Raw genomic sequence first — 27,530 nt, forward strand, 5'->3', positions numbered from 1 at the left:
CATAAAATTTATTTGATTTACGACTTTTGGGTATTGACATGAAGTCTCAAAAGTGGCTGATATTTTGAACAGCTCCCATCTGTTCAAAGAATGTAACTATCTAAGTTCAGTTTTTGTTTGTCCAATTCACAACAACTATCGTTCGTGGACAGCTTCCCTCTCTTCCGTTACCTTCTGTAGCAGTAGATTGCTCCAAAAGGTAAATTGTTGGAGATTATTTTTGAATTTCCTTGTAATGCTCCTCACTCCTTCCCCTCCACTACCAACAAAATGACTATTTAATGCCCTGCCTCATCATTCATCCATCGAAGACAAAAGAAAAAAACAAATTCTTTATAATTCATACTAAATGCAATAGAGTTACACACTGGTCACTGTAAACAGCACTGACTGCTATAGTTCAAATTTTCACAAAATGAAACATCTAACTGCACTCCTGGCTTTAACTATTTGGTATGTATTACTTTTGTTGGACTTACTATCGTAGATGGTGTGGATCCATTTCCTGCGTCGTCTAGATTAACTATAAAATTGTCAAAATGTAAATGTTGCTATCTTACAAATTGAAACATGTATTGCAGCATATACAATGCTGCAACATCATTGAACTCCAAATAAAGGCAAATAAAACCATTAATAAGAATAAATTTTATTTTTTTTTAACCATTGAAAACTTTCAATCCCTTTTCTCTCCAATTTAACTGAACAGTTCAGCAATGGACTACAAAATAACTATTGCACTTCAGTAATATAGTACATGTCTCGAGACATTGCTGAGAGAATTAGTAAATGTGCTATACTAGGTTTCTCATTGCTCTCCAGGCTGGAAAGATACATCAGAAATTCCACCATCCTGTGCTTCCAGCAGATAGCTATGTGTTGGAGCATCAGTATACAGCCCTAACCATGTCCCTCACTCTTGGAGTGTGACTTCCCAGCTGGTAGTGCAAGATTGTTTCCGGCATTCCCACCTGTGTTACCTTTGAGTGCCAATGCCATTCCGGAAACGGCTTCCCAATTGCATCCAATTGTTTAAGTGGAGCTCGAGTTTTCACCCCTACCAGCTAGCTTGGCAATTCATTCCAAGTTTTAAAGCCATTCGTGATGCTTTATTTTGGTACAGAAAGGTTTTCTTCCATCCCGCAGAGAAAACCAGAATGACTTAAAGCGCATTTAATTGAACGCACAGGTTAGTTAAGACTATGATTTCATACTTGCCCTGCTGGTCAACATCCCACCAGTTTCAACATCACGGATGGAATTTTTGAAGAAATTTAAAAAAACACTTATCTGATGTTTGAGCCAAGGTCATGCAATAAGATCATTACAAAAAGAAAAATGGATTTTATATGAAAAAGGTGCAAAACCAGTACAAACAGTAACAATGGGTAACTGATAAAGGCATAGCAGTCAGCAGCACAGGAAGGAAGGAGTGTCCATCATCATTTGGCAAATCGATAAATTCTTTTCTGCCTCAATTCCTCTTCACTCAACCATCCTGGTCTCCCAAAGGTGTCTGATCTTCTGCGATTACTATGGGTCCCTGAAGACACAGGATGAAAGCTGAGATTAGGACTGATTTAGGCTTGAAACATGGAATATTTACTTTAAAAGCATCCAGAGCAGAGGGGATATCTACCATGTGTACCCAGCTTCCATTATTGGTGGTAGAGTCAGCAGCTGATTATTCTGCTCAATTAAAGTGCCAAAAGTATATTTTTTAAAGTGACAGCGCATTAGGGAAACAAGTTACATGCGCATAACCCATAATTATAGACACAAAACACAAATTTTGAAACGAGAAATTATATTTGCTAATTATGAAAAAGTTTGAAGTTCAAAATCCACAACTCCCAGCACGCAACTTTACTCTTCAAAACTAAAGAAAAATTAAATGTTTTAATTCTGAGCAGCAAACAATCCTTCAACTCAGTGATATCGAGGAAGAGACAATCCACCCATACAGAGCTCAACCCTAATCAATAAACAGAAAGTCAATTTCCCATATAAAGCAGAAAGATGAACACCAGTGGGGAGAAATGAAGGGAACAAAATCAGGACAGCAGCAATATATACATGAAGTAAATGGGGTCATTTCAGACTGCTTAAAGTCTACTTAGAATCATAGAATCCCTACAATGCAGAAGGAGGCCATCCTGCCCATTGAGTTTGCACTGACCCTCACCCTGCCCTATTCCTGTAACCCCACATATTTACTCTGCTAATCCCCCTAACCTACACATCTTGGGACACTAAGGGGCAATTTAGCATGGCCAATCCACCTAACCTGTACATCTTTGGACTGTGGGAGGAAACTGGAACACCCGGAGGAAACCCACGCAGACACAGGGAGAACATGCAAACTCTACACAGACAGTCACCCAAGGGTGGAATTGAATCCGGGTCCCTGGCGCTGAGAGGCAGCAGTGCTAACCACTGTACCATCATGCCACCCTTGTAGACGGGAGACAAGTACAAGATTAAAAATATACAGAATGGTCCATTTAAATTAATTCTCCCAACATCATAGGATCAGAAAGAATTTATAGTATAGAAAGCGGCAATTTGGAACATAATGGGCAGTAATTAATGCTCGTGATGGTTGGCCCATTCACTGGCTGATGATCTGATGGCAACCCTGCTCTGGCCATTCTGTACTCCTCCTGACCCGACTTGGTGATAAAGAGGAACTTACCCTGCTGGCAAGAAGGTCCTGGCTATTTTCAGGATGGATAGCCCACACACCAGAGACTGCTGGTCAAAATGTTTCGGGCCAAAGTGAGTCTTCATCCATGGGTGGCCCATGTTGCCAGGCCACTGAGCATGGGCTGCTCAGGTGGAAGGTGATTTCCATTCTCTCCCACCCATCACTCGCCTCCAGACTTAATTGTTGGGGAGACGGTGGGGAGCGAGACGGGGGCCTCCACCTGCCTGCCTAACTAAACAGTTCCTCTGCTGGACTCTGGTGGGGCAGGGGTGGGGGTATTAAATTTTGTCCCATGTGTATGCAGCCCCATAGATTCTCCACAACCTATTTAATCGCATGACATGGATGAACAATCGCAGGCTGCACAGTGCAGGAAGTTAAACTGTAGTTGGTAATATCCTTGGAGCTGCTCAGACTTCACCACTTCTGCAGCGGCAATCCCGTTTATATGTGCAAATTCTCACCCCTTGTAAATACTCCTTTATCCTCAAAGATCAAAGCAAGAAATCACAGGTTTTCCATGCACAGTATGCAACTAACTAAGTGGTTGCAATCCATGGACAACATTGCCATAAGTTCAATCGGAAACAAACCATATTATTTCACATCATCTGTATCCAATGCCTTGCTATTGAACCAGATTCCTGGGCACAAGCCAACTATATAGACATTAAAAAAACAGAGCCTTCTTCTCAAAAGTTATGTTTAAAAGCAACATCTGTCAATTTTGTCCGATAGAAACCACTGACTAGTCATGTGGGCGGCACAGTGGTTAGCACTGCTGCCACACAGCGCCAGAGGCCTGGGTTTGATTCCTGGCTTGGGTCACTGTCTGTGCAGAGTCTGCATGTTCTCCCCATGTCTGCGTGGGTTTCCTCCAGGTGCTCCAGTTTCTTCCCACAGTCTGAAAGACATGCTGGTTGGGTGCATTGGCCATGCTAAATTCTCCCTCAGTGTACCTGAACAGATGCCAGATTGTGGCGACTAGGGGATTTTCACACTTACTTCATTGCAGTTAATGCAAGCTTACTTATGACACTAATAAATAAACTTTAACTACAATGAGATTGTTTTATACACATGCACTAATTTTAGTGGAAAACGCCTCACTATACTCACAATACAGGTAAATATACTTCATGTATATTCTTATTTAACATCTTCCACAATTCAGAAACCATAGAAGCGATGCATTCACAAATACACACACTGCTTTTAGTCTTAGCAGTTTACTCGTCAGTATACAAGGTTAAAATACACAAGCATGCATAGACTGCAGAAGTGAGTGTTGTGATCATATGCTCAATGACTTGGGTCTTTGACTCATTTTTAATTTACTGATTAGATGTGCAATTAGCCAAACGTGGATTGCTAATTAACCATGTGTCCAGTGGATAATATATTGGAGAACATGAGTCTATCACATGCACGGTCAAGGCCAATAGGAATGGCTGTTAAAAACACTGAAGAGCGAATCAAAGGCTTGCTTCTCCAATGAGTGCAGAGCTTGTAGAAACCATGTAAGCATCCAATCAAGAACAGTGTGCGTGCATGATCCAGTTACTCTTCAGTTATTCCTATAATGCAGGAATCTGTTTGAGTGCCTTGATTACACCAAATAGTTCTACAAGAGATGAATTTCCAAAGCAGATTCACATAGTAAGCTGATACCAATTCTACAGTTGCAGTTCCAGTGAGTTACTACATACTAACTCAGAGGTTTGCACTGCAGGCAATTTATTATGGAGTGCAAACTCCAGAATAAGTACAACATGCCCCACTAAATGAAGAAATGACAAGATATTTATGAATGAGGATGGCCATTCAGCCCATTTTATTAGATCAAGATAGAAAGATGCTCTAATCATACTATGAAATAGTTTCTCAAAACGATTCCTGGATTTCTGGCTTTGCCTCTCTGTCTAGTTTGTTCTTTTTGCGTAAAGAACTTTTTGATCCCAGTCCTGAAAGTATCTCCTACTGGACCAAACTCACGTCCTCTTCTACTTTCAGTTTAATTTAAAGTAGCATTCTGAATTTCTTTTCCATTCCCTTCACTGTTCCAGTACAGACACAACACTGGCATCTACCGGACAATGTGAAAAACTGTCCGGGTACATTCTGTACACAAAAAGCAGAACAAATCCAACCTGGCTAATCACCGCCCATCAGTCTACTTTCAAACATCAATAAAGTGATGGAAGGGCCACAGCTTGGTATGGCTCCTGCTCTACGCAAGACCTCATGAAATACAAAAGGTTGTGAATGTAGCCCAATCTATCACGTAAACCAGCTCCCATCCATTGACTTTGTCTACACTTCCCGCTGTCTCTGCAAAGCAGCCAGCATAATTAAGGACCCCATGCACCCCAGACATTCTCTCTTCCACCTTCTTCCGTCGGGAAACGTACCAACCGACTCAAAAACAGCTTCTTCCCTGCTGCCATCAGACTTCTGAATGGACCTACCTCGCACTAAGTTGACCTTTCTCGACACTACATTCTGCACCTTTTCCTTTCTTTCTCTATGAATGGTATGTTTTGTCTGTATAGTGCGCAAGAAACAATACTTTTCACTTTATACTAATACATGTGACAATAATAAATCAAATCAAAGTGTGGAATCAATGGAGTCAATGGGAATCAGGGAGAAAACTTTCCGCTGGTCAGACTCATACCTAGCACAAAGGAAGATGGCTGTGGTTACTGGAGGTCAGTATTCTCAGCTCCAGAACATCACTGCAGAAGTTCCTCAGGATCGTGTCCTCAGCCCAACAATCTTCAGCTGCTTCATCAGTGACCTTTCTCCCACCATAAGGTCAGAAATGGGGATGTTCACTGACGATTGCACAATGTTCAGCATTATTTTCAACTCCTCAGATACTGAAGCAGTCCATATCCAAATGCAACATGACCCAGACAATATCCAGCCTTGGGTTCACAAGTGGTAAGTAACATTCACGCCAAACTAGTATCAGGCAATGACCATCTCCAACAAGAGAACGTAACCATCATCCTTTGACATTCAATGGCATTATCATCGCTGAATTCCTCCGCTATCAACATCCTAGGTGTTACCATTGACCAGTAACAGAACTGGACTAGCCATATAAATCTTGTGGCTACGAGAGCAGGTGGGAGGCTAGAAATCCTGCAGTGAGTTACTTATTTCGTGACTTCCCAAAGCCTGTCCACCATCTACAAAGGCATAAGTCAGGAGTGTGAAGGAATACTCTCCCCATGCCTGGATGAGTGCAGCTCTGCAAACACTCAAAAAGCTCAACATCATCCAGGACAAAGCAGCCAGGTTGATCAGCATCCCTTCCACAAACATTCACTCCCTCCATGACTGAGGTACAGCATGTACCATCTACAAGATGCACTGCAGTAACTCACCAAGGCTCCCGAGACAGCATCTTCCAAATCCACAACCACTGCCATCTAGAAGGACAAGGCAGCAGAAGCCTGGGAGCACCACTACCGAGAAGATCCCCTCCAAGTCATTCACCATCCTGACTTGAAACTATATCGCTGTCCCTTCACGGTCACGAGGTCAAAGTCCTGATACTCTATCTCTAACAGCACCGTGGGTGTACCTATACCACATGGACTGCAGCAGCATAAAAAGGCAGCTCACTACCACCTTCTCAAAGGCAATAAGGGATGGGCAATGAATGCTGGCCCAGCCAGTGAAGCCCACACCTGTTGAATGAATAAACAGAACTACTTTATATATCATTACAAAGGCAGTCTCTCAGGCACTTCCTAACCAGCTCCAAAAGCACCTCCAGTCTTTCCTCGTGAATCAGAGTCCTGACATTACAGATGAGCCTCAGTACAAAGTTTACAGAAAATGTGAACTGTGAAAATAACTGACAGCAGCTCCTCCCACAACACATTCCAACAATAAACTTCCTGCATGCGAATCAAAACCTTCTGAATTTGGATTTCGCATCGTTAAAGTAACTTCAGAGCCCACGAAGCAACATAGCTACACAGATAAATGCAGCATCCAATCCGGCTATGTTATTACGCCATGCTTGAAATTTATTATGGCCTCTTGCCTTTCTTCCTTTACACAAATCCGTTTGACTGCAGCTCCGATTACACTCTCATCCCACAGAAGATTGCATTCATCCTAAGTGATTGCTGCCACTGCCCTGAGCTGAAGTTAACACAGAGAAACACTCTCCATCTCCCCACCCCTTTCTGCACACCTGCCGACAAGCAACTCGATTCCTGACATACAGCTGGAAACTCAGACCCAAATGCTAACCACCTGCTCCCAGTGTCAGACAGCACCAAGCAGAGGGGAGGAGAATCTCGACTAAGCAACCCAAAAGCAATGACTTTCCTCTCTCTCCCACATACCCACCACTGCTTAAGACTTGCTCAGTTCCTGCAATTAAACAGTAACACTACAATAAATGAAACAGCCTGCAGCAAACACAACTGTTGAAGTGGTTAAGATTTGGAGACCAATTTCCACATGACTCGAGTTTGTGGACAATCAGCATGGAGTAACCTAGCAACAGGGATGTGATGCCAACTAACTTCAAGAAAATTCAAATGGTCTGCTCATCTAGGCTGCAATTCAACAGTCTGGAATGATAGTTTATCAGTTCAGCTTCTATCTTTTTGAGTTTGAACGTTTAGACGGATGAAATGAGGGTCAGATTACCATCCATTCCACTTCCCTTGAAATCACTATCTCTCTTTCTCAGAAATCACCAGACAGACACCCCTGTCAAAGATTCAATCCTCTCCATTTCCCAGAAAGGCTGATCAGCCCTTCAAAACAAACAGGACAAACTGCAATACACCCTTTCTCCCTCTAAATCCACTCATTTTGCTTGTCACAGACTGAATTCACCATTCTCACACTCAATTAATCAGCCACTATAAGGATGGTCATCAACCCAAGGTGTTTTATTAATTATTGAATCCCTAGGAGGCTGTTTTGGCCCATTGAGTCTGCACAGACTCTCTGACAGAGTATCTTACCTAGGCCCTCTCTCCCTCCTTATCCCCATAACCCTGTACATTTACCATGGCTAATCCATCTAACCAGGACATCTTTGGACACAAAGGGGCAATTTAGCATGGCCAATCCACCTAACTTGTACATCATTGGACTGCGGGAGAAAACCGGAGCGCCCAGAGGAAACCCACGGAGACACAGGGAGAAAGTGCAAACTCCGCACAGATAGTCACCCAAGGTCAGTAATGAACCTGGATCCCTGGCGCTGAGAGGCAGCAGTGCTAGCCACTGTGCCAACTTGCATAAGGCGGCCATTCGGCCCATCGAGTCTGTACTGATTCGCTGGTACAGCATCTCACCCTGGCTCACCCTTTCCCTATCCTCGTAGTCGCCCACGTTGATCCCCCTAATTCCCCTAACCTAGGCATCTTTGGACATTAAGGGGTAATTTACCATGACTGATCCCCCTAACCTGTACTTCTTTTTTGACACTAAGGGACAATTTAGCATGGCCAATCCACTTAACCCGCGCATCTTGGGACTGTGGGAGGAAATCGGAGCACCCGGCGACAACCCATGCAGACACGGGGAGAACGTGCAAACTCCACACAATCACCCAAGACTGGAATTGAACCCAGGTCCCTGGCACTGTGAGGTAGGAGTACTAACCACTGTGCCACTGAGCCATCAGATCATCTATATGTAAATCAATTCAGCTCTTTTCATGTGAATGGGAATCATAACAAACAATTTGACCGTAATCTGCATTTACAACAATTCAATAAAATTGAGAAAGTCTTTTTTGTAAACAGAAATGTTGGAGTAAAAGAGTGTTAAATTTTCCTCCATCCTCGGCACCCCTCAATCCCTGGATTACAGTAAGGGAGAGGGCAGGTGATCTGTTCTCAGGCTTTTACTGTATCCCACAATAAACAATGAGGGCAGATGAAGATGCCTTTTCCCTTGGACTTTCTTTTCTCTTTCCTCCACAATCCAGCTCCCGAAAGCAATACTGCTCCATTTGGGAATCGGCCACAAAAGGGAACCATAGATATTAACCTGCAAACCCATGTTTAATTCTATTCCATGCACCACAACAAAAGGGATTCTGATTTGTTAGCATTCTCCTACAGCCAGGCATCAACACATTCTTGGGTTAGAGGAGCATTACAACTGAAATAATCTGTATTGGAAGAGTTAAAATCCCTGTAACTATTGCACATTCCTAGGTTAGGATAATCTGGATTTCATCTGAATGGATATGGAATTCCTAAAGCATTGCGAGTGACTGAACAGTATGCATTGCAGAGTCTCCAGTGGAGGCCCTGGGCTTTGTGTGCAGTGATTAGATCCAGATGTTTTCTAGCTTCTTAATTAATGGGAATATATTCCCATCTGCCAAGACAGAAAAAAGCCATTACCAAACACTGGTCACACTCAAATTATGTTCCTCTTTGCAGGAGAACTCACATAATATATGAAATTTAAAAATCTAAGAGAAAGTTAACATTGGATGAACTTCATGTCAAAGCACAAGTATCTTGCATAAATAATAATAGTGGTCCTCCAACAGGTAGGAATATAATTTTTTTTATACATTCGTGGGACATGCATAAATAATAATAGTGGTCCTCCAACAGATAGAATCATAGAATCATAGAAACCCTACAGTACAGAAAGAGGCCATTCGGCCCATCAAGTCTGCACCGACCACAATCCCACCCAGGCCCCACCCCTACATATTTTACCCGCTAATCCCTCTAATCTACGCATCCCAAGACACTAAGGGACAATTTTCAGCATAGCCAATCAACCTAACCCGCACATCTTTGGACTGTGGGAGGAAACCGGAGCACCCGGAGGAAACCCACGCAGACACGAGGAGAATGTGCAAACTCCACACAGACAGCGACCCAAGCCGGGAATCGAACCCAGGTCCCTGGAGCTGTGAAGCAGCAGTGCTAACCACTGTGCTACCGTGCCGCCCCTTTTATTCATTCGTGGGACATGGGCGTGGCTGGCTGGCCAGCATTTATTGCCCATCCCTAGTTGCCCTTGAGGTGGTGGTGAGCTGCCTTCTTGAATCGCTGCAGTCCATGTTCTGTGGGTTGACCCACAATGCCATTAGGGAGGGAATTCCAGGATATATTGTTATACTTTAAATGACGTTGCAGATTAGCAGCTATCAACAATCCTGTTCAGCTTGTTCCAGGAACCTCGTCCCGTTTCAGGACCCAATCAATTTTCCTTCCCCCGAATCACAAACCTATAACCCATTATTATATTGCTTCCTGGATTAGAAATTCATCTGGCCGTCTTCTAAACACTTTGCACCATTGGCTGTTGTTGTAGCTGTGCAGTGCAGCATCCTCCAAATACAATACTGCCTAACCCCACTGAACATATGAATCATACAATTATGCTGAAGTCCAACCCACAGTTATGATAGCAAAGTCCACTCATGGTGCACTCACACACATTGCACCATCATTAAAAACTACTGCCCAGAGGAGCAGAACCTATTTAAGTGCATTTAAGATCATAAGGAATAACAGTAGTAGACCATATAGCCCCTCAAGCTGCTACACCATTCAATATCATGGTTAATCTTCTACTTGACACTCCTTTCTTGCCCAATCTCCATATCATCCAGAAAGTTATCAAAAAGTCATTCACCGATCAACCTTCTAGGATCATCCCATCATTCACAACTTTCTAGGGTAGAGAATTCCAAAGATCGAGAACCCTTCAAATGAAGAAAGCTCTCCACATCTCAGTCCTAAATGACTGATCCTCTTTATTGAGACTGTGATTCGTAGTTCTCGGTTCTGCAGCCAGGGAAATAAGTCTCTCAACACTTACCCTGTAAAACCCTCAAAAGATGTTAAATGTTTGTAAGAGAACACCTCTCATTTTTCTGAACTCCAGGGCACATTACTTAATTTCTCTTCATCAGTTAGCCCTCTCATACCAGGAATAATTTTCGTGAATCTTTGTTACACTCTCTCTAAAGCAAGCACATCCATCCTTAGCCATGGAAACCAAAACTATACACATTCTAGGTATGGTCTCACTTAAGCTTTACTAAAAGCAACAAGATTTTGTTCCTGTTATACTTCAACCCCCATTGTGATAAAGGATAACTTACCATCTGTCTTCTAATTGCTCTGGGTTCCTTCGTGTTAACTTTGTGATTCTTGTACAGGATATCCAAACCTAAATCCCTTGGCATACCAACATTTATTCATCTCTCACCTTTAAAAGATTCTGCTTTTGTTGTCTGCCAATGCTATATTTCCCTATATTGTACTCCATCAGTCACTTTTCTGCCGATTCACAACCTGTCTATAATCGCTTTACGGCCTTTTTGGACTTTCTCACAGCTTACTTTCGAGCTAGCGTCAGATCATCAGCAAATTTAGATACACGACACTCAATACCCTCATTTAAGTTATTTTAAATGTAAGATTGTAAACAGCTGAGGTCCAAGTACTCCAGACTGGGCCTGCATTTATTAATGTTCAGAAGGATGACAGGAGATCTGATTGAAATGTATAGGGGGCAATTCTCCCGGTCCACTGCGCTGCTCAAGTAGCGCAGCAGACCGAGAGATATCAGCCTGTAGTGGGACTTGCGACCGGCAACCGGCTGACTGCAAGTCTCCCAGGCAATGTTTTTGGACACTATTGCTGGAAATCTGTGTGAAACTGATTACCATATTGAAATCGCAATAGCGAGCCCAGGATGGTATTCGCTGGGCTGGCTAGCGGGTCGTTGTCTCCCCAGCCCCCCCCAAGAGAGCTTCTCACCAGTGGGGATCAAAGCTGGTCCCCATCAAAGAAGACCAGGCGTGATCACCCTGCTGGTGGGGAAATCGGGGCTTCACATGGGGCTTGTGGCGGGGGGTTGGATAGGCCAGGCGAGCCAGCAGGAGAAGAGGGCCTGTAAAGAAATCGGGAAGCCAGCAATGGTGGCGGAGTGTTTGGGAAAGCCACTGGGAATCCGGTGATGGGGTGGCCAGTGTGCTTGCGCCGATCTTCCCACTGACAGATCAGCGCATGCGCAGTGGCCCGCTCAGCACGCTAAATCTGGCCTCTCCCACTTACTGGCATGAATCTCCCTGAGGCACTTTGTGGAGCACAGAGTGCCGGAGATTCATGAAACTAAGTACGCCCAAAAAACAGGCAGGAAAATCTCTCGTTTTTCCGCCTGTTGGGCACTTCGTTTTTTGGGGGAGAATTGCCCCCATAAAATTCTAAGAAGGCTGGACAGGCTAGCTGCAGGGGCGGGGGGGGATGATTTCCCTGATTGGGATCAAGAATCAGGGGCACAGTCTCAGGATATGGAATGGGCCATTTACGAATGAGATGAGGAAAGAATTCTTCGCTCAAAAGGGTAGTGAACCTGTGGAATTCTCTAGCACAGAAAGCTGTGGAGTCAAGTCACCGAATATATTCAAGCTATGGAACAATTTTTAGATTTTAAATGGCATCAAATGTTATGTGGAGAAAGCAGAAATATGGCATTGAGATTGAGGATCAGCCATTGTCGCACTGAATGGCGGTGCAGACCCAAAGGGCCGAATGGCCTTCTCCTACACCTAGTTCTATGTAATTCTTGTGGCAGCCCTACTAGTCACACCCTGTCATCGTGAAAATGACCTGTTTATTCCAATTCTCTACTTTCTGTCCATTAACCAATCCACAATCCAAGATAATATATTAGCTCCAATCCAATGAGCTCTAATCTTGTGCAACAACCTCTTGTGTGGCACCTACAGATGCCTTTTCAAATCCAAATATATTATTTTCATTGATCCTCCCTTATCTACCCTGGTAATTATACCCTCAAGTTTGCCAAATATGATTTCCCTTTCTTAAAACAGTGCTGACTTGCCTAATTATATGATTTTCCAAGTGTCTTGTTACCACGTCCCTTATAATATTCCACCATTTTCCCCACTATAGGCTAAATAGCCAATAGTTCCTCGATTTCCCTCTCCCTCCTTACTAGAATAGCAGGCTTATTTTTGCTACCTCCCAATCCATGGGGAACATACCAGAACAGATTTTAGAAGATCAACACCATTGCTGTCACCTCAGCATGATGCAGGCCATCTGGTCCAGGGGATTTGTTAGATTTTAGCACCATTAAGTGTGTGAGTAATTCTTCTTTACTAACATTATTTACTGTAAGTCCCTCAGTCTGATGAGTCCCTTAGTTCCCTACAATTTCAAGTATGTTCTTTGTACATTCTAAAATGAAGACGGGCTCAAAATGGTTGGAATTTTAGGTCCCGCTCGGTGGTGGGGAGAGGTGGGCAGGTGATGAAAACACCATCACCAGCCAGTTTCCCATTGCTGTTCCCACCACTGGTTAAATTTCATCAGTCTAGGGATGGGTGGGACTGAGAACCCACCAGATCTGTTGCTAAATGCAATTAAGGTCATCAGAGCTCACTGAGGAGTGTGTTGAGACTTTGCTGAGGACACATAGGCTGCATATTGGGTCGATGCGGACCGGATGCTTGGGAGGGGCAATACAGCGTGAGCCAATTAAGGCCGCCCCAGAGAATTAGGCGGGCATGAAAGGAGAACAGCGCCGGGGGGGGGGGGGGGGGGGGGTGGTCCTAAGCCATTGGCACAAGGGGCTATCGGCTATGTGCAGGTTATGGGGGAAAATGTTCGGTGTGCGCCCGGGCAATACCGGGGTGGCATCTCCCTCCTGGCATCATGGGGGTAAGGCTTCCCTCCACAATTGGGGGCCACCTGAGCATAAAGAAGGCAGCAACTGGCAAGGGGATTGCGACTCTCAGATTTGGGCTCAGGTGGCAATGAGGGGCATCACTTCCTTTCCAGGACAGGCAGAGCCCCAATCATCAGGGGAGCAGCGGAGAAGAGGGACAGAAAGGCAACAGAGACCTCTGCACGGGATTCGCCAGCGAAGACAAAGCTACCTGGACATGTCCAAAAACAAAGTGCTACAGGAGCCCGTGACTGAGCCAGACAGATGGTCAAAGATTTGCACCCTAGTTAGGGAAGACGTCACACCTCAGTTATCGAAATCAGAGTCATAGTCAGAGAAGATGTCACACTTCATAGCACTGTTCACCATTCCTTGTCAGTAAACATCCAAGTCACTGTGGCCTAGAAATTCTTTGCTTCTGGCTCCTTCCAAGGGTCAGCCGTGGGCCTTGCCGCTGGTTCAATAACAGCTGCAGACACTGCACTTCATAGGTCACTGATGCCCTTTTTCCCCAGAGCTGGATAGTACATTTAATTCTGAATAGATGGGGCCCTGCAGACAAAAATGACAATTACTTTTACCTCCACTGCTGGATTCCCCCAGGTGCAAGGCATCCTTGATTGTGCCAATGTGGCCATCAAGGCACCCAGTGTTGCCCAGTAGATTCACCAGGAAGCTTCTACTCCATCAATGTCCATCTGAACCACATTAGGAGTTTCCTGCGTGTGTGTATTTGCTCTTCTGGCAGCCCTCAGTTCTGGTGCATTTGGAGGAGGTGGAGGCAAGATGTTCACTTCTCCCGGCCTGCAGCTGAAATGCATGTGATGGTTGTCTCCTCATAGGAGCCAAGTGGGACAGCCTAAAGGCTGCTGCACCAGCAACAATGCAGGAGCATCCTCCATCACTGGGCCCTGCTGTGCAGATGTTCCCTTAGTGAGGGGTCAAGGAGGCCATTGATGTTGGTGCCCCCATAAAGAGTGGCACTTGGTACCCTCATCGTCCTTGGTGACTGTCTCAGCACTTGGCTGGCACACAAGATTGCTCAAGGGGAATACCAGTGGAGGCACAACTGGCATCCTTCCAACCATCTCTGCGCCATCAGCACCACTGGCCAGTCTGTATTATGGTATGCATTCTGTCAGTGCACATTTCCTACAGGCTCTCCAACCTGCCACATATGGCTCTCCTTGAGGTTGGCTATGTGAACCATGGTGGTTCACGTGAGCTGAATGGACTCCTTCATGCTCTGTTCATAACTGCACACCTCTGAGGGGGGACTACCCACAGCTACCTCTGCCACCTCTTGGACATTCAAGATGTACTCACCATCCAGCGTCACTTTCTCTCTGTACGAGGACCCATCAAGGTGCCTGGCTGGGGCAGGTACCATGTGTAAAGTGTGACACTGATGGCGGAGGTCTGCTCTGGCAGAGTTTGGCCTGGTAATGGTACAGTTGGTTTTTAAGCCTCAGTCAGAACTTGTGGGAGACAAAATAAATCAAGAAAACTAGCCTTGGAGACCAGAACCCCCTGCAATGCTGAGGCTTCTCAATTCAGCTGTGTCTTTGGCAGGCTGCCAGACAGGGTAGAGTGCAATACACCCAGTTCATCTACAGATTCCAATTACTGTCCACCTTCTACTGTCGCCTAAGAAGGCGTATGGAATACTGGCCTTCATCAATAGAGGAATTGAGTTTAGAAATCGGGAGATAATGCTACAGCTGTATAGGACCCTGGTCAGACCCCACCTGGAGTACTGTGCCCAGTTCTGGTCACCTCATTACAGAAAGGATGTGGAAGCCATAGAAAGGGTGCAGAGGAGATTTACAAGGATGTTGCCTGGATTAGGTGGTATGCCTTATGAGGATAGGTCGAGAGAGCTAGGTCCTTCCTTCTTGGAGAGGCGAGGGAGAGGTGACCTGATAGAGGCGTATAAGATGTTGAGGGGTATTGATACAGTGGATTCTCAGAGGCTTTTACCCAGGGCTGAAATGGTTGCCACAAGAGGTCACAGGTTTAGGGTGCTGGGGAGTAGGTACAGAGATGTTAGGAGTAAGTTTTTCACTCAGAGAGTGGTGTGTGCGTGGAATCGGCTGCCGGTAGTGGTGGTAGAGGTGGATTCGATAGGGTCTTTTAAGAGGCTTTTGGATATGTTCATGGAAGTTAGTAAGATGGAGGGTTATAGGTAAGCCTATAACCCTCCATGGGACATGTTCAGCGCAACTTGTGGGCCGAAGGGCTTGTTTGTGTTGTAGCTTTTCTATGTTCTATGTTCTCCACCAGAGCTGTCTATCTCACCTTCTCCTGGTGGTCAGCAACCCTCACAATCTCCAGTGCTTCCTCTTCTATGGCAGTGACAAAGTGAAGGATGGGGATTCCTCCGCTAATTTGTTTCCTTTCAGAGGGAAAGACAAAAGGGTCCAAAATATTGCTGACCTTTACGGCCAGTGCTAAGGGCTCATATTCAGAAGAAGCTGCATGTATTGGCAAGTCCTCAACAGCACTAGGGCCTCGGAGTGTTGCTGAGGCCTTGGGCACACACTCCTTCCATGTTTATGAGCAGCATGTGCCCTCAGGCACCTCAGCCGGAGCGACTACTGAAGACTGAATGCCCAGGAGGCCTATACTGGCAATGCTCTCACCTTCCCAGAGTGAACAAGGTCATTAAATCTCTTTCTGCACTAGCCTCCTCTAGACCACACTTTGCCAGCTTACTGCCTCCACCTCTTCTTGCACTGGACTCCTCTGGACCACACTCCACCTGCCCACTGCCTCCACCTTCTCATTCCAGGTCTGCTTGTTCTGTGCCAGATCAGGATCTGAAACGGTAACTCTCTTCCTCTCTCTGCAGATGTTGCCAGGCCTGCTGAGTTATTCCAGCATTTTCTGTGGTTAGTTCTATCCAGTTTGAGAGGGTAGCCTTTTCCCGTCATCCTGCAGAAAGTGGATCTCCTTCTGTCTCGAGGATGATCTCCTGGTCAGACCAGCGAGGGGCAGCCCTGCTCTGGGTTCCAACCCTCTGTTTATCTACCAGCAGGTCTTTCGGTCTAATTTCTCACTATCTTGGCTAATTCGCCCCTCATACCTGCGTAATTGGATTTATTTAAATTTAAAACCCAATTTTCATCATCACTCTCAAACTCAACATGGAATTCCGTCCCATTGTCTATGTTTCTACAGCACTTGGGGCGCACGGGATCAAAGGTTATGGGGAGAAAGCAAGATTAGGCTATTGAGTTGGACGATCAGCCATGATCGTGATGAATGGCGGAGCAGGCTCGAAGGGCCGAATGGCCTCCTCCAGCTCCTATCTTCCATGTTTCTATTCCGATCCCTTCTTCAGAGAATCCTTTAATGCAAGATGCCTAACGAACCCTGTCTCATGATACAAGATCTAAAATAGCTTGTTATTTCTAATGCAGTGCTTTCCAACCTAATACAACATGTTCCGATTTAACAGCATCACTGAATAGAACATTGTTTAACTCAGTGTACTGTTGTCAAAGGCAAAGCCATTGAACAGCCATTTGCAACTGAGCACCATCTAACTTAGCTCAAAGCAACCAGCAAACTGAAAGGAGCTGGATACCTAGGTGAGTATACACACACACAAAACACACACTACTTCTTTATAAAGTTAATTCCCACACATTTATTTTTCCAGGTAGTACAGACCCTCACCTCGGCCAGAGACATGCGAGCAGATATGCTGCTTTTAAGCTAAAACAGCAGGTCATGATGTACAAGTAGCAAAGGCTAGTCCCTTTTTTGTGATGAACCTCTCTGCCCGGCTTGCTCTATACACATTCCAAGATAGTAAGAAGTCTAACGACACCAGGTTAAAGTCCAACAGGCTTATTTGGTAGCAAAAGCCACGAGCTTTGCTATCAAATAAACCTGTTGGACTTTAACCTGGTGTTGTTAGACTTCTTACTGTGTTTACCCCAGTCCAACGCCAGCATCTCCACATCATGACATTCCAAGATCACAGTGGAAGTTAGAAACAGGCACGCGAAATCTGGCATCAGAAAGAGTCTTAATTTGCCAACAGGTGGCAGTATAGACAAACTTTAGGAGAGAGAGAGAGTTAAAAATCTTAGACAATAAATGAGTCAACAAAGCCTTCCTGCACAATAAGCAGATTTTGTTATTGTTCAAGAAATGTATTAAAAAACACTAGCGAGAAGCCAAGGCAATGTGTACGAGCAATGGCAGCATTGTCGAGCTGGATTAGCAAACGAGGCAAGGATTAACAGCCCACTGCCTGCAGTCTCTTTGCTTGTTTGTTCATCAGAATGTTTTGTGGAATGAACAACCCGTGGAATTCCTAATAATCCTGAATGAATTGGAGAATTCAAACTTGCTGGAGTGCACTAAATTGTAAAAATAAAAAAAGTGGTACATAGGCACATTCTGGGATGATGACTAAGAACAAATCTACTTTGAAAAAAACTCTTTGAACAATATGTACTTGGCACAAACACTTTTGTATTTTATTTAGGCGCATTTAACAGGAATCTCTTTTCCCTGTTACCTCTATAAAGAAACTGAGAAAAAAAAACTGTACATCACTGCTGTGTTTCATGGAGAAGCAAGGAGACCGATTATGCCACAATCAAACACTTCGAAGGGATAATGTCTGCTTTTAAATTATAGCTGTCCTCTCACCTTTTCCTTTCCAACTGTTGGATATAGTCAAGTCAGTTAGAGACATAAGGATAGGAACAGATGTAACAAGTAGGTGGAAGACAGTTAGTTCCTGTCAATATGGTTTTTGCTCATGTTCTTTTCCCCAACCCACATTGTGCAGTGAGAAGCTTGGAATACACATTATAGTATCATCCTCACAGTCACAGACAGAAAAAGACCAACACAGCACTTCGTATTAAATAAATAATCCTTCAGGCTGTTAAGCCACTTCTGTTTGCCAGTCACTTCAGTTTAAAATGCAACTTCCCATTTAAGTTTTAAGTTTATTTATTAAGTGTCACAAGTCGACTTACATTGAACACTGCAATGAAGTTACTGTGAAAATCCCCCAGTCGCCACGCTCCAGCGCCTGTTTGGGTACACTGAAGGAGAATTTAGCACGACCAATGCACCTAACCAGCACGTCTTTCGGACTGTAGGAGGAAACCAGTGCACCCGGAGGAAACCCATGCAGACACGGGGAGAATGTGCAAACTCCATACAGTCACTTGAGGCTGGAATTGAACCCGGGACTGTGGCGCTGTGAGGCAGCGGTGCTCACCACTGTGTCACCATGCCGTTTATTCTCTACAACCATCAGTGGAAAATACAACCTTGTTCCTTTGTTTGTGATGACATTTCATTCCACCTCTCACTCCCTCCACTCTCGAAAAGAAAGGAGAAAAGAGAATACTGACAAGTGACCGAATTGGAGTCAAGATGTTAAAATGGTTTGATAGGATACGTACAGACAAGATATTTCCTCTTGCAGGCAAGGCCAGAATTAGGGGTCATAAACACAAAACGTTCAATGATAAATTCAATAGGAAATTCAGCAGGGACAGTGGCTGGAATGTGAAACTCGCTATCACAAGTTGAGGCAAATAACACAGATGTATTTAAAAAGGGGAAGTGAGATGAGATAGATCCAAAGGAGAACTGCGATAGCCAAGACCAGCTTTGTCACAAGGATGTGTTATCAAAGAAACTGAACCTGAATCTTAGGAAAAGAATGCCAAGGTGCTACATTTTGTCATCTAGGTTATATATCTTGGAAACATGGGACAAACAAAGGGACTATTGATAAGCTGAATGCATTCAGGATGTGGATATATAGAATGTTCTGCATACCCTTCATAGACAAGGACTAATGAATGCTGGAAATGGCTGGAAAAAAGAGGAAATTAGTGCACAACATCAAAAGGATATAATACTTTGGTCACATCATTATAGCATATAATTATTGCAGGGAAAGATTGATTGAAGCAGAGAAAACGGATGATGGATATTCACTTCGGTGTGAAAAATAGTAAGAAAGAGCATTATCTAAATTCTAATATATTCGGAAGTGTGGATGTACAGAGGGATCTGGGTGTCAATGAAAGTGGAAAGGCAGTTGCAGCAAGCAATTGGTATGTTGGCCTTCATTACAAGAGGACTTGAGTTCAAAAGTCGGGATGTCTTACTGCAGTTGTACAGCCTTGGTGAGACCACACCTGGAGTATTGCATGCAGTTTTGGTCTTCCTACCTAAGAAAGGATACACTTGCCAAAGAAGGAGTGCAATGGAGGTTTACTAGGCTGATACTGGGGCTGGCAGGACTGTCCTACGAGGAGGGAATGATTCGACTGGACCTACATTCACTAGAGTTTAGAAGGATGAGGGGATTTCTGATTGAAACGTATAAAATTCTCACAGGGCTGGACAGACTAGATGCAGAAAGGATGTTTTCCCTGTTTGGGAAATCTAGAACCACGGGACACAGTCTTAGAATATGGGGGTGGCCATTTAGGGCTGAGGCGAGGAAAAATGTCTTCACTCAAAGGGTAGTGAAACTGTGGAGGCCAAGTCACAATGTATTCAAGAAGGAGATAGATCAATAACATCAAGGGGTATGGGGAGAAAGCAGGAATATGGATTGAGATCGAGGATCAGCCATTATCATATTGAATGGTAGAGCAGGCTCGAAAAACTGAATGGCCTCCTCCTGCTCCTAGCTTCTATGTTTCTGTATAATGGACTGGATGCAGTCAACTTGTGAAGAATGTGTAAGGACAGCAAAAGACAGAGAAGATACAGATCCAAAGGTAGTTAATCTTCTGGGAAGAAAATGGCATCAACAAATGAACAAACCACTTCTTGCAGTTTAATACATCTAATTTGCCGCACTCTCATGAAAATTGAAGTGTGTAATTGCCATTTGGAGTTTTCGTTTAGTAAACCATGTACATTTGATACATAGTCCAAGTCTCGCATGCATAGAATAGAGTAGGTGCCTCTATTGATGTCCATTTGGTAGACAGACTTTTCATTCCCAGACTGACGTTCAAAGTTTGCTGGAGGCTGCACTTGCTTTGGCAATTCTTACCTTGTGTCTCGCCATCAATATAGACAACTCGAGAGAATGTGCTGTTGAGATTATTGAACTTATCCTCTGTTGACGGATTTTAGTCACGGACTAAAACCAAGAGATCAAAATAGGGCTTTCCTGGAGCAGGCCAGCGCATTACTTCAGCTTTCTTTGCCTTGATCATAAGACTGAAGTTGTCACATGCAATGGGGAGGACAAGTCCATGCTATGCTGCATGTCCAGCAGCTAGATCCAGCGACTAGTGCACGGTCAGTCATCGACAAACAAACAATCGTGAATTATACCCTTGGAGACCTTAGTTTTTTTCAAATGCCATCTAAGATTGAGAGATTTCCTGTCCATGTGATATCAATGTTAGGATCACCATCCTGGAAGCATGGAGGAGAAAAATATTCTAGAGGATTGGCATTAGCATGCAGCCCTGGTTAACTCCATTGTGATTGGGAATGGGTCAGAAAACTCAACATAATCCAGAACACACAAGAGCGTGCCATCATAGAAGTTGAACTAGAGTGATGAATTTCTCAGAACAATCAACTTCTGCCATTACTTTCCAAAAGCTTTCATGGCTGACTCTGTCGAAGGAATTGGTCATGTGAACAAACATGGTGTTGAGGTCCATGTTCCATTATTGGCATTTTTCCTGGAGTTGACTAAATGTGAACACCATAGCAGTACCTCCTCCTTCAACCTTTTCTGAAACTGCACGGACTCTCAGGCAGCAGATCCTGGTAAAAATGTGGCAAGAAGTGGTTTAAGGATTTTAGCAATGGTTTTGCCAGGAAGGGAGAGGAGTGAGAGTCCTCTATGATTATTGAAAGATTGGCGAATTCCTTTCCACTTGTATGCATGGATAATGGGGATCTTTGTATTCGTGCAGGTTGACTGAAAGTCTATACAGCTATAGTCCTACCCACTCTGCTCCATGCATATGAGACATGATCTGTGTACCAGTGCCGTGTGCCAAGAAGCTCAATGATTTTCACTTGATCTGCCTTCAGAAGCTTCTGGTGATGAGATGGCAAGACAAAATACCAGACTGAGGTGCTCACCAGAGTTAGCATGTCAAGCATTGGCATCATATTCAGACAGTCGCAACAGGATTGTCTGGTTATGTAGCCATCTCGCTTACCAAAGCATATTTTATATGGAGAGATGAGTCAGGAATGCGTTCTTATAGCTGTCAAAGACAGGGTTACAGCACACTCTTACTGAGGCGTTTCGGCATTGGTACCGGAGTCCCGGAAGAAGTTCACCCAGGATTTCTGCAACTGTTGCGACCAAGTAAAAAAAAAAAGGTGCAGCCTCCCCAAAATCAAAAAAAGAGAGAGGAAATCCCAAACCAGCAACTCATCCAAAATGCAATCGTCGGCGGCATTCTGTCCTAAATGTATCAGAACCTTCCAGATGCAGACTGACTTAGCAGTCAACCACATACTGACCGGGACCCTATCAAACAGCTCAGATATGGACATGGTCATTTTCACCTCCAAGGATGAACAACACATTTGACACATGCAATGCAAGTATTAAGATTGCCATAATGATGGCTAGGATGCTTGCTTATTTTAATAGGTCGTTTTGGGGTGATGCATTGCACTGTGCCGTGATACTTTGATTCTAGTATTGATGCCAGAGAAAGTTCATCAAGCTGCTAAATTGACAACTACCACTTGCTGCCGAGATTGAGTTGTTTCAGTGTCTGACAAACTAAAATCCAAATATGGCAGATCCCCCCTAGTGGATTGGATCTCAAACAATGATGAGACAGAGTACAAGAATAAGATAGAGACTCTGGTGAGCCGGTGCGATGACAATAATCTCTCCCTCAATGCCAATAAAATGAAGGAGATAATCAATCAACTTCAGGAAGCGTAGTGGAGAACATGCCCCTATCTACATCAATGGGGACGAAGTAGAAAGGGTTGAGAGCTTCAGGTTTTTAGGTGTCCAGATCACCAACCACCTGTTCTGGTCCCCCCATGCTGACACTATAGTTAAGAAAGCCCACCAACACCACTACTTTCTTAGAAGACTAAGAAAATTTGGCATGTCTGCTACGACTCTCACCAACGTTTACAGATGCACCATAGAAAGCATTCTTTCTGGTTGCATCACAGCTTGGTATAGCTCCTGCTCTGCACAAAACCACAAGAAACTACAAAGAGTTGTGAATGAAGCCCAGTCCATCACGCAAACCAGCCTCCCATCCATTCACTCTGTCTACACTTCCTGCTGCCTTGGAAAAGCAGTCAGTATAATTAAGGACCCCACGCACCCCGGACATTCTTCCACCTTCTTCCGTCAGGAAAAAGATACGAAAGTCTGAGGTCACATACCAACCGACTCAAGAACAACTTCTTCCCTGTTGCCATCAGACTTTTGAATGGGCCTACCTCGCACTAAGTTGATCTTTCTCTACACCCTAGCTTTGACTGTAACACTACATTCTGCACGCTCTCCTTTCCTTCTCTATGAACGGTGTGCTTTGTCCGTAGAGCACGCAAGAAACAACATTTTTCACTGTCTGCTAATACATGTGACAATAATAAATCAAATCAAAAATCCTTGTTGTCTTTACTCTCCCCTGCAGAGAATTCTCAGGAGGAAGTACTAAAAGGGCACTTTTATATTGCCATTTATTTAGTTTTGTCTGTGGAAAAGAGTGGAGTTAATATCCCACTTCCCCATATTTACACTTCTAAAATTGGCAAATTCTGAGACCAACTGAATGAAAATATTATCACTGAATGCTCGGTTGGGCTATCAACGGTCCATTTGAAATGATGGATGTATGATTAAGCGATGAGCAACTGCATTGTTGTTAATGTTGATTAACAGCTATTTGTATGTAAATTCAAATATGCTGAATGGATAGCAAGTAGATAGGAAATTCTTGTCTTCTCAGCAGTGAACAGAACTGCTTAAATGAGCACTTTTAGTTATCCAGGATGCCTGGGGTCCTGGATTATACCGGCTGCTTTTCTGACGCAGCGGGAAGTATAGGCAGAGTCAATGGATGGGAGGCTGGTTTGCGTGATGGACTGGGCTACTTTCACAACCCTTTGTAGTTTCTTGCAGTCTTGGTCAGAGCAAGAGCCATATCAAGCTGTGATACATCTGGAAAGGATGCTTTCTATGATGCATCTGTAAAAATTGGTGAGTCATAGCAGACATGCCGAATTTCCTCAGCCTCCTAAGAGACTAGAGGCATTGGTGGGCTTTCTTAACTATAGCGTCGGTGTGAAGGGACCAAGACAGGTTGTTGGTGATCTGGACACCTAGAAATTTGAAGCTCCATACCATTTTCACTTCATCCCCATAGATGTAGCAGGGGCATGTCCTCCACTACGCTTCCTGAAGTTGATGACTCTCTCCTTCGTTTTACTGACATTGAGGGAGATTATTGTTGCCGCACCATTTCACCAGATTCGCTGGGTGGGATTTTACAACCTCACTCGGGCAAGATCATAAAATCCGGCTTGAGGCTAGACATTTCTGTTCTGCGAGCCTCGCTTGCCCCGATTCTGGGGCAGGTGAGGTGGTAAAACTCCGGCCTCTATCTCTTTCCTGTACTCCATTTCATCATATTTGGCAAATGCAATATAATGCGGACAAATGGGAGGTTATCCACTTCGGTGGCAAAAACAGGAAGGAAGATTATCTGAATGGAGGCAGTTTAGGAAAAGGGGAAGTGCAATATGACATGGGTGGCATGGTGGAACAGTCACTGATGGGGGTTAGCAGGCAGGTAAGCAGGCAGTGAGGAAAGCTAATGGCATGCTGACCTTCATAGCAAGAGGATTTGAGTATAGGATTAAGGATGCCTTGCTGCAGTTATACAGGGCCTTGATGAGACCACACCGAGAGTATTGTGTGCAGTTTTGGTCTCCTAGTCGGAGGAAGGGCATTCTTGCTATTGAGGGAGTTCCAGCGAAGGTTCACCAGACTGATTCCTGGACTGACATATGAGGAGAGACTGGATCGAATAGGTTTGTACTCACTGGAATTTAGAAGAATGAGAAGGGATCTCATAGAAACATATAAAATCCTGATGGGACTGGACAGGTTAGATGTTGGAATAATGTTCACAATGTTGGGGAAGTGCAGAACCAGGCATCACTGTCTAAGAATAAGGGGTAAGCCATTCAGGACTGAGATGAGGAAGAACTTCTCCACTCGAGAGAGTTGTGAACCTGTGGAATTCTCTACCACAGAAAGCTGTTGGGGCCAGTTCATTAGATATATTCAAGAGGGAGCTGGAAGTGGCCCTTGTGGTTAAAGGGATCAAGGGGTATGGAGAGAAAGCGTGAGTGGGATACTGAAAGTGCATGATCAACCATGATCATATTGAATGGTGGTGCAGGCTCGAAGGGCTGAATGGCCTATTCCTGCACCTATTTTCTATGCTTCTATCATTGTTTGAGATCCGACCAACTACGGTGGGGTCATCAGCAAACTTGAAAATGGAGTTGGAGTGGAATTTGGCCACAGTCATAAATGTATAAGGAGTATAGTAAGGGACTGAGGACACAGACCTGCAGGGCCGCGGTGTTGAGGATAATCATGGAGGAGATGTCATTGTCTATCCTTACTGATTGTGGTCTGTGGGTTAAGAAGTCTAGGATCCAATCGCAGAGAGAGGAGCCAAGCCCTAGGCCACGAAGTTTGGCAATGAGTTTCATAGGGATAATGGTGTTGAAGGCTGAACTGTAGTCAATAAATAGGAGTCTGACATAAGTGTCTTTGTTATCCAGGTGTTTCAGGGTTGAGTGCAGGGCCAGGGAGATGGCATCTACTGTGGACCTGTTGTGGCGATAGGTGAACTATAGTGGATCCAGGCAATCTGGGAGGTCGGAGTTGATGTGTGCCATGACTAATCTTTCAAAGCACTTCGTAATGATGGATGTCAGAGCCACCGGGCAGTAGTCACTAAGACACACTGCCTGGCTTTTCTTTGGTACAGGGATGATGGTAATCTTCTTGAAGCAGGTAGGGACCTCAGATCGGTGTAAGCAGAGGTTAAGGATGTCTGCAACTACCCCTGCCAGCAGATCTGTAAAGGATTTCAGTGCTCCTCCAGGTACCCATCCAGGCCAGTCACTTTCCGAGGGTTAACTTTCAAGAAGGCTGATCTGACATCTTCGATGGTGACCTCTGATATCAGTTTGATCGAGGCTTCCGGGATGGAAGACGGCCTCTCACTGACCTCTTGTTCAAAACGGGCACAGAATGCATTGAGCTCAAGGTGGAGATGTGCATTGTTGCCGGTGATTCTAAACACCTTCACCTTGTAGCCTGTTATGTCATGTAGACTTTGCGATAGTCGGTGAATGTTTGTGTGCAATATGATAATAACCAGATAGTGTGTGTGAGATTTTGATTGCAGGATAAAGGCTGGCCTGGACACTGGGGATAACTCCTCTGCTCTTCCTATGAAATAATTTCAATGGGATATTTTTCATCCATTTGACAGGACGGCTAGGGCCTCACTTTAATGTGTCATCTGAAAAACAGCACCACCTCAGCAGAGGTATGCCCTCAGCACTGGACTGTAGGCCACATTTTGTGCACAAGTCCTGGAGTGAGACTCGAACCCATTATCTTATTTATTTGTTCACGGCACTTGAGTATCACTAGTTAAGCCAGCATTTATTGTCCTTGTGAAGGTGGCGGTGAGGTTCCTTCTTGAACCACTGCAGTCCACATGATATAGGTACACCCACAGCTCTGTTAGGGAGGGAATTCCAGGATTTTGACCCAGCGATAGTGAAGGGACAGCGATATATATCCAAGTCTGGATGGTGAGTGGCTTGGAGTGGAACTTGCAGATGGTGGTGTCCTCATGGATGTTGCCCTTGACCTTCTAGGTGGCAGAGGTTGTGGGTTTGGCAGGTTGCTGTTGAAGATGCCTTGGTGAGTGGCTGCAGAACATCTTATAAATGGTACATACTGCTGCCACTGTGCATCGGTGGTGAAAGGAGTGAATTTAAAGGTAGGAGGTATCAACTGAATACAGCTGGAAAATAGGGGGAGAATGGAGTTTAAGTTAAATTTATTTATTAGTGTCACAAGTAGGTTTACATTAACACTGCAATGAAGTTACTGTGAAAATCCCCTAGTCGCCACACTCCGGTGCCTGTTCGGATACACGGAGGGAGAATTTAGCATGGCCAATGCACCTAACCCGCACGTCTTTCAGACTGAGAGAGGAAACCGGAGCACCCAGGTGAAACCCATGCAGACACGTGGAGAAGACTCTACACAGACAGTGACCCAAGCCGGGAATCGAACCCGGGTCCCTGACGCCGAGAGGCAGCAGTGCTAGCACGAGCTCAGGAAGAAAGAAAAATAGAAATCTATTTTTAAAATTTTACCACACGCAAGAGTTCGACTCACCAGTTTCGATCATTTCCTTTCTGGTCTGGTGAGGTCGAATGGCATTGCAGGAACATAAATCCTGCTATTAAAAGGGTCCTTATGCTGTTAGTACCAGCTCCAACATTCTGCACTGAGCTTAATTTACATTTGCTGCATAAAAGCAGAAATTTCTTGAAATTAACAAGATAGTTGACAGCGAGCTGCTGTTTTCACAAGGATGGTGGCAGTATGCCACCAATCACCTGGCAATTTGCCATTATTTGCAACTCATGGGGGTATATCTTTCTGCTACAAATTGCATGCACATTAAACTTCTGTTTTTTCCCCAGGGAATTCTGACCATTATTTCAAGGCAATTGCTAAAGTGGTTATCATAAAGACACTTTCCATTGATGTTTTGTTTATTCATTCATGACATGTGGGCTTCACTGGCTATGCCAGCATTTATTGCCCAACCCCAATTGCTCATGAAGGTGGTGGTGAGCTGCCTTCTTGAAAACCTGCAGTCCATGCAGTGGAGGTACACCCACTGTGCTGTTAGGGAGTTCCAGGATTTTGACCCAGCGACAGTGAAGGAGCGGCGATATATTTCTGAGTCAAGGTGGTGAGTGGCTTGGAGGGGAACTTCCAGGTGACAGTGTTCCTATGTGTCTGCTG

The 27,530-nt window shown here is 44.5% G+C and overlaps 1 protein-coding gene across 11 annotated transcripts in view; it reads right to left on the reverse strand.

The window, feature by feature from the left end:
- Positions 1–666: 666 nt before the first annotated feature.
- rhbdd1 (rhomboid domain containing 1) overlaps positions 667–27,530 on the reverse strand; it is a 79,582-nt gene continuing 52,718 nt past the window's right edge. For all 11 annotated transcript variants that reach the window (XM_078206129.1, XM_078206168.1, XM_078206136.1 and 8 more), the window contains one exon: positions 667–1,543. In XM_078206129.1, the coding sequence (XP_078062255.1) occupies positions 1,443–1,543 (101 nt within the window). In that variant the 3' untranslated portion in view covers positions 667–1,442. The remainder of the gene's footprint in view (positions 1,544–27,530) is intronic.

Source organism: Mustelus asterias, chromosome 3, assembly GCF_964213995.1.
Source record: "Mustelus asterias chromosome 3, sMusAst1.hap1.1, whole genome shotgun sequence".
Classification (NCBI taxonomy): Eukaryota; Metazoa; Chordata; class Chondrichthyes; order Carcharhiniformes; family Triakidae; genus Mustelus; species Mustelus asterias.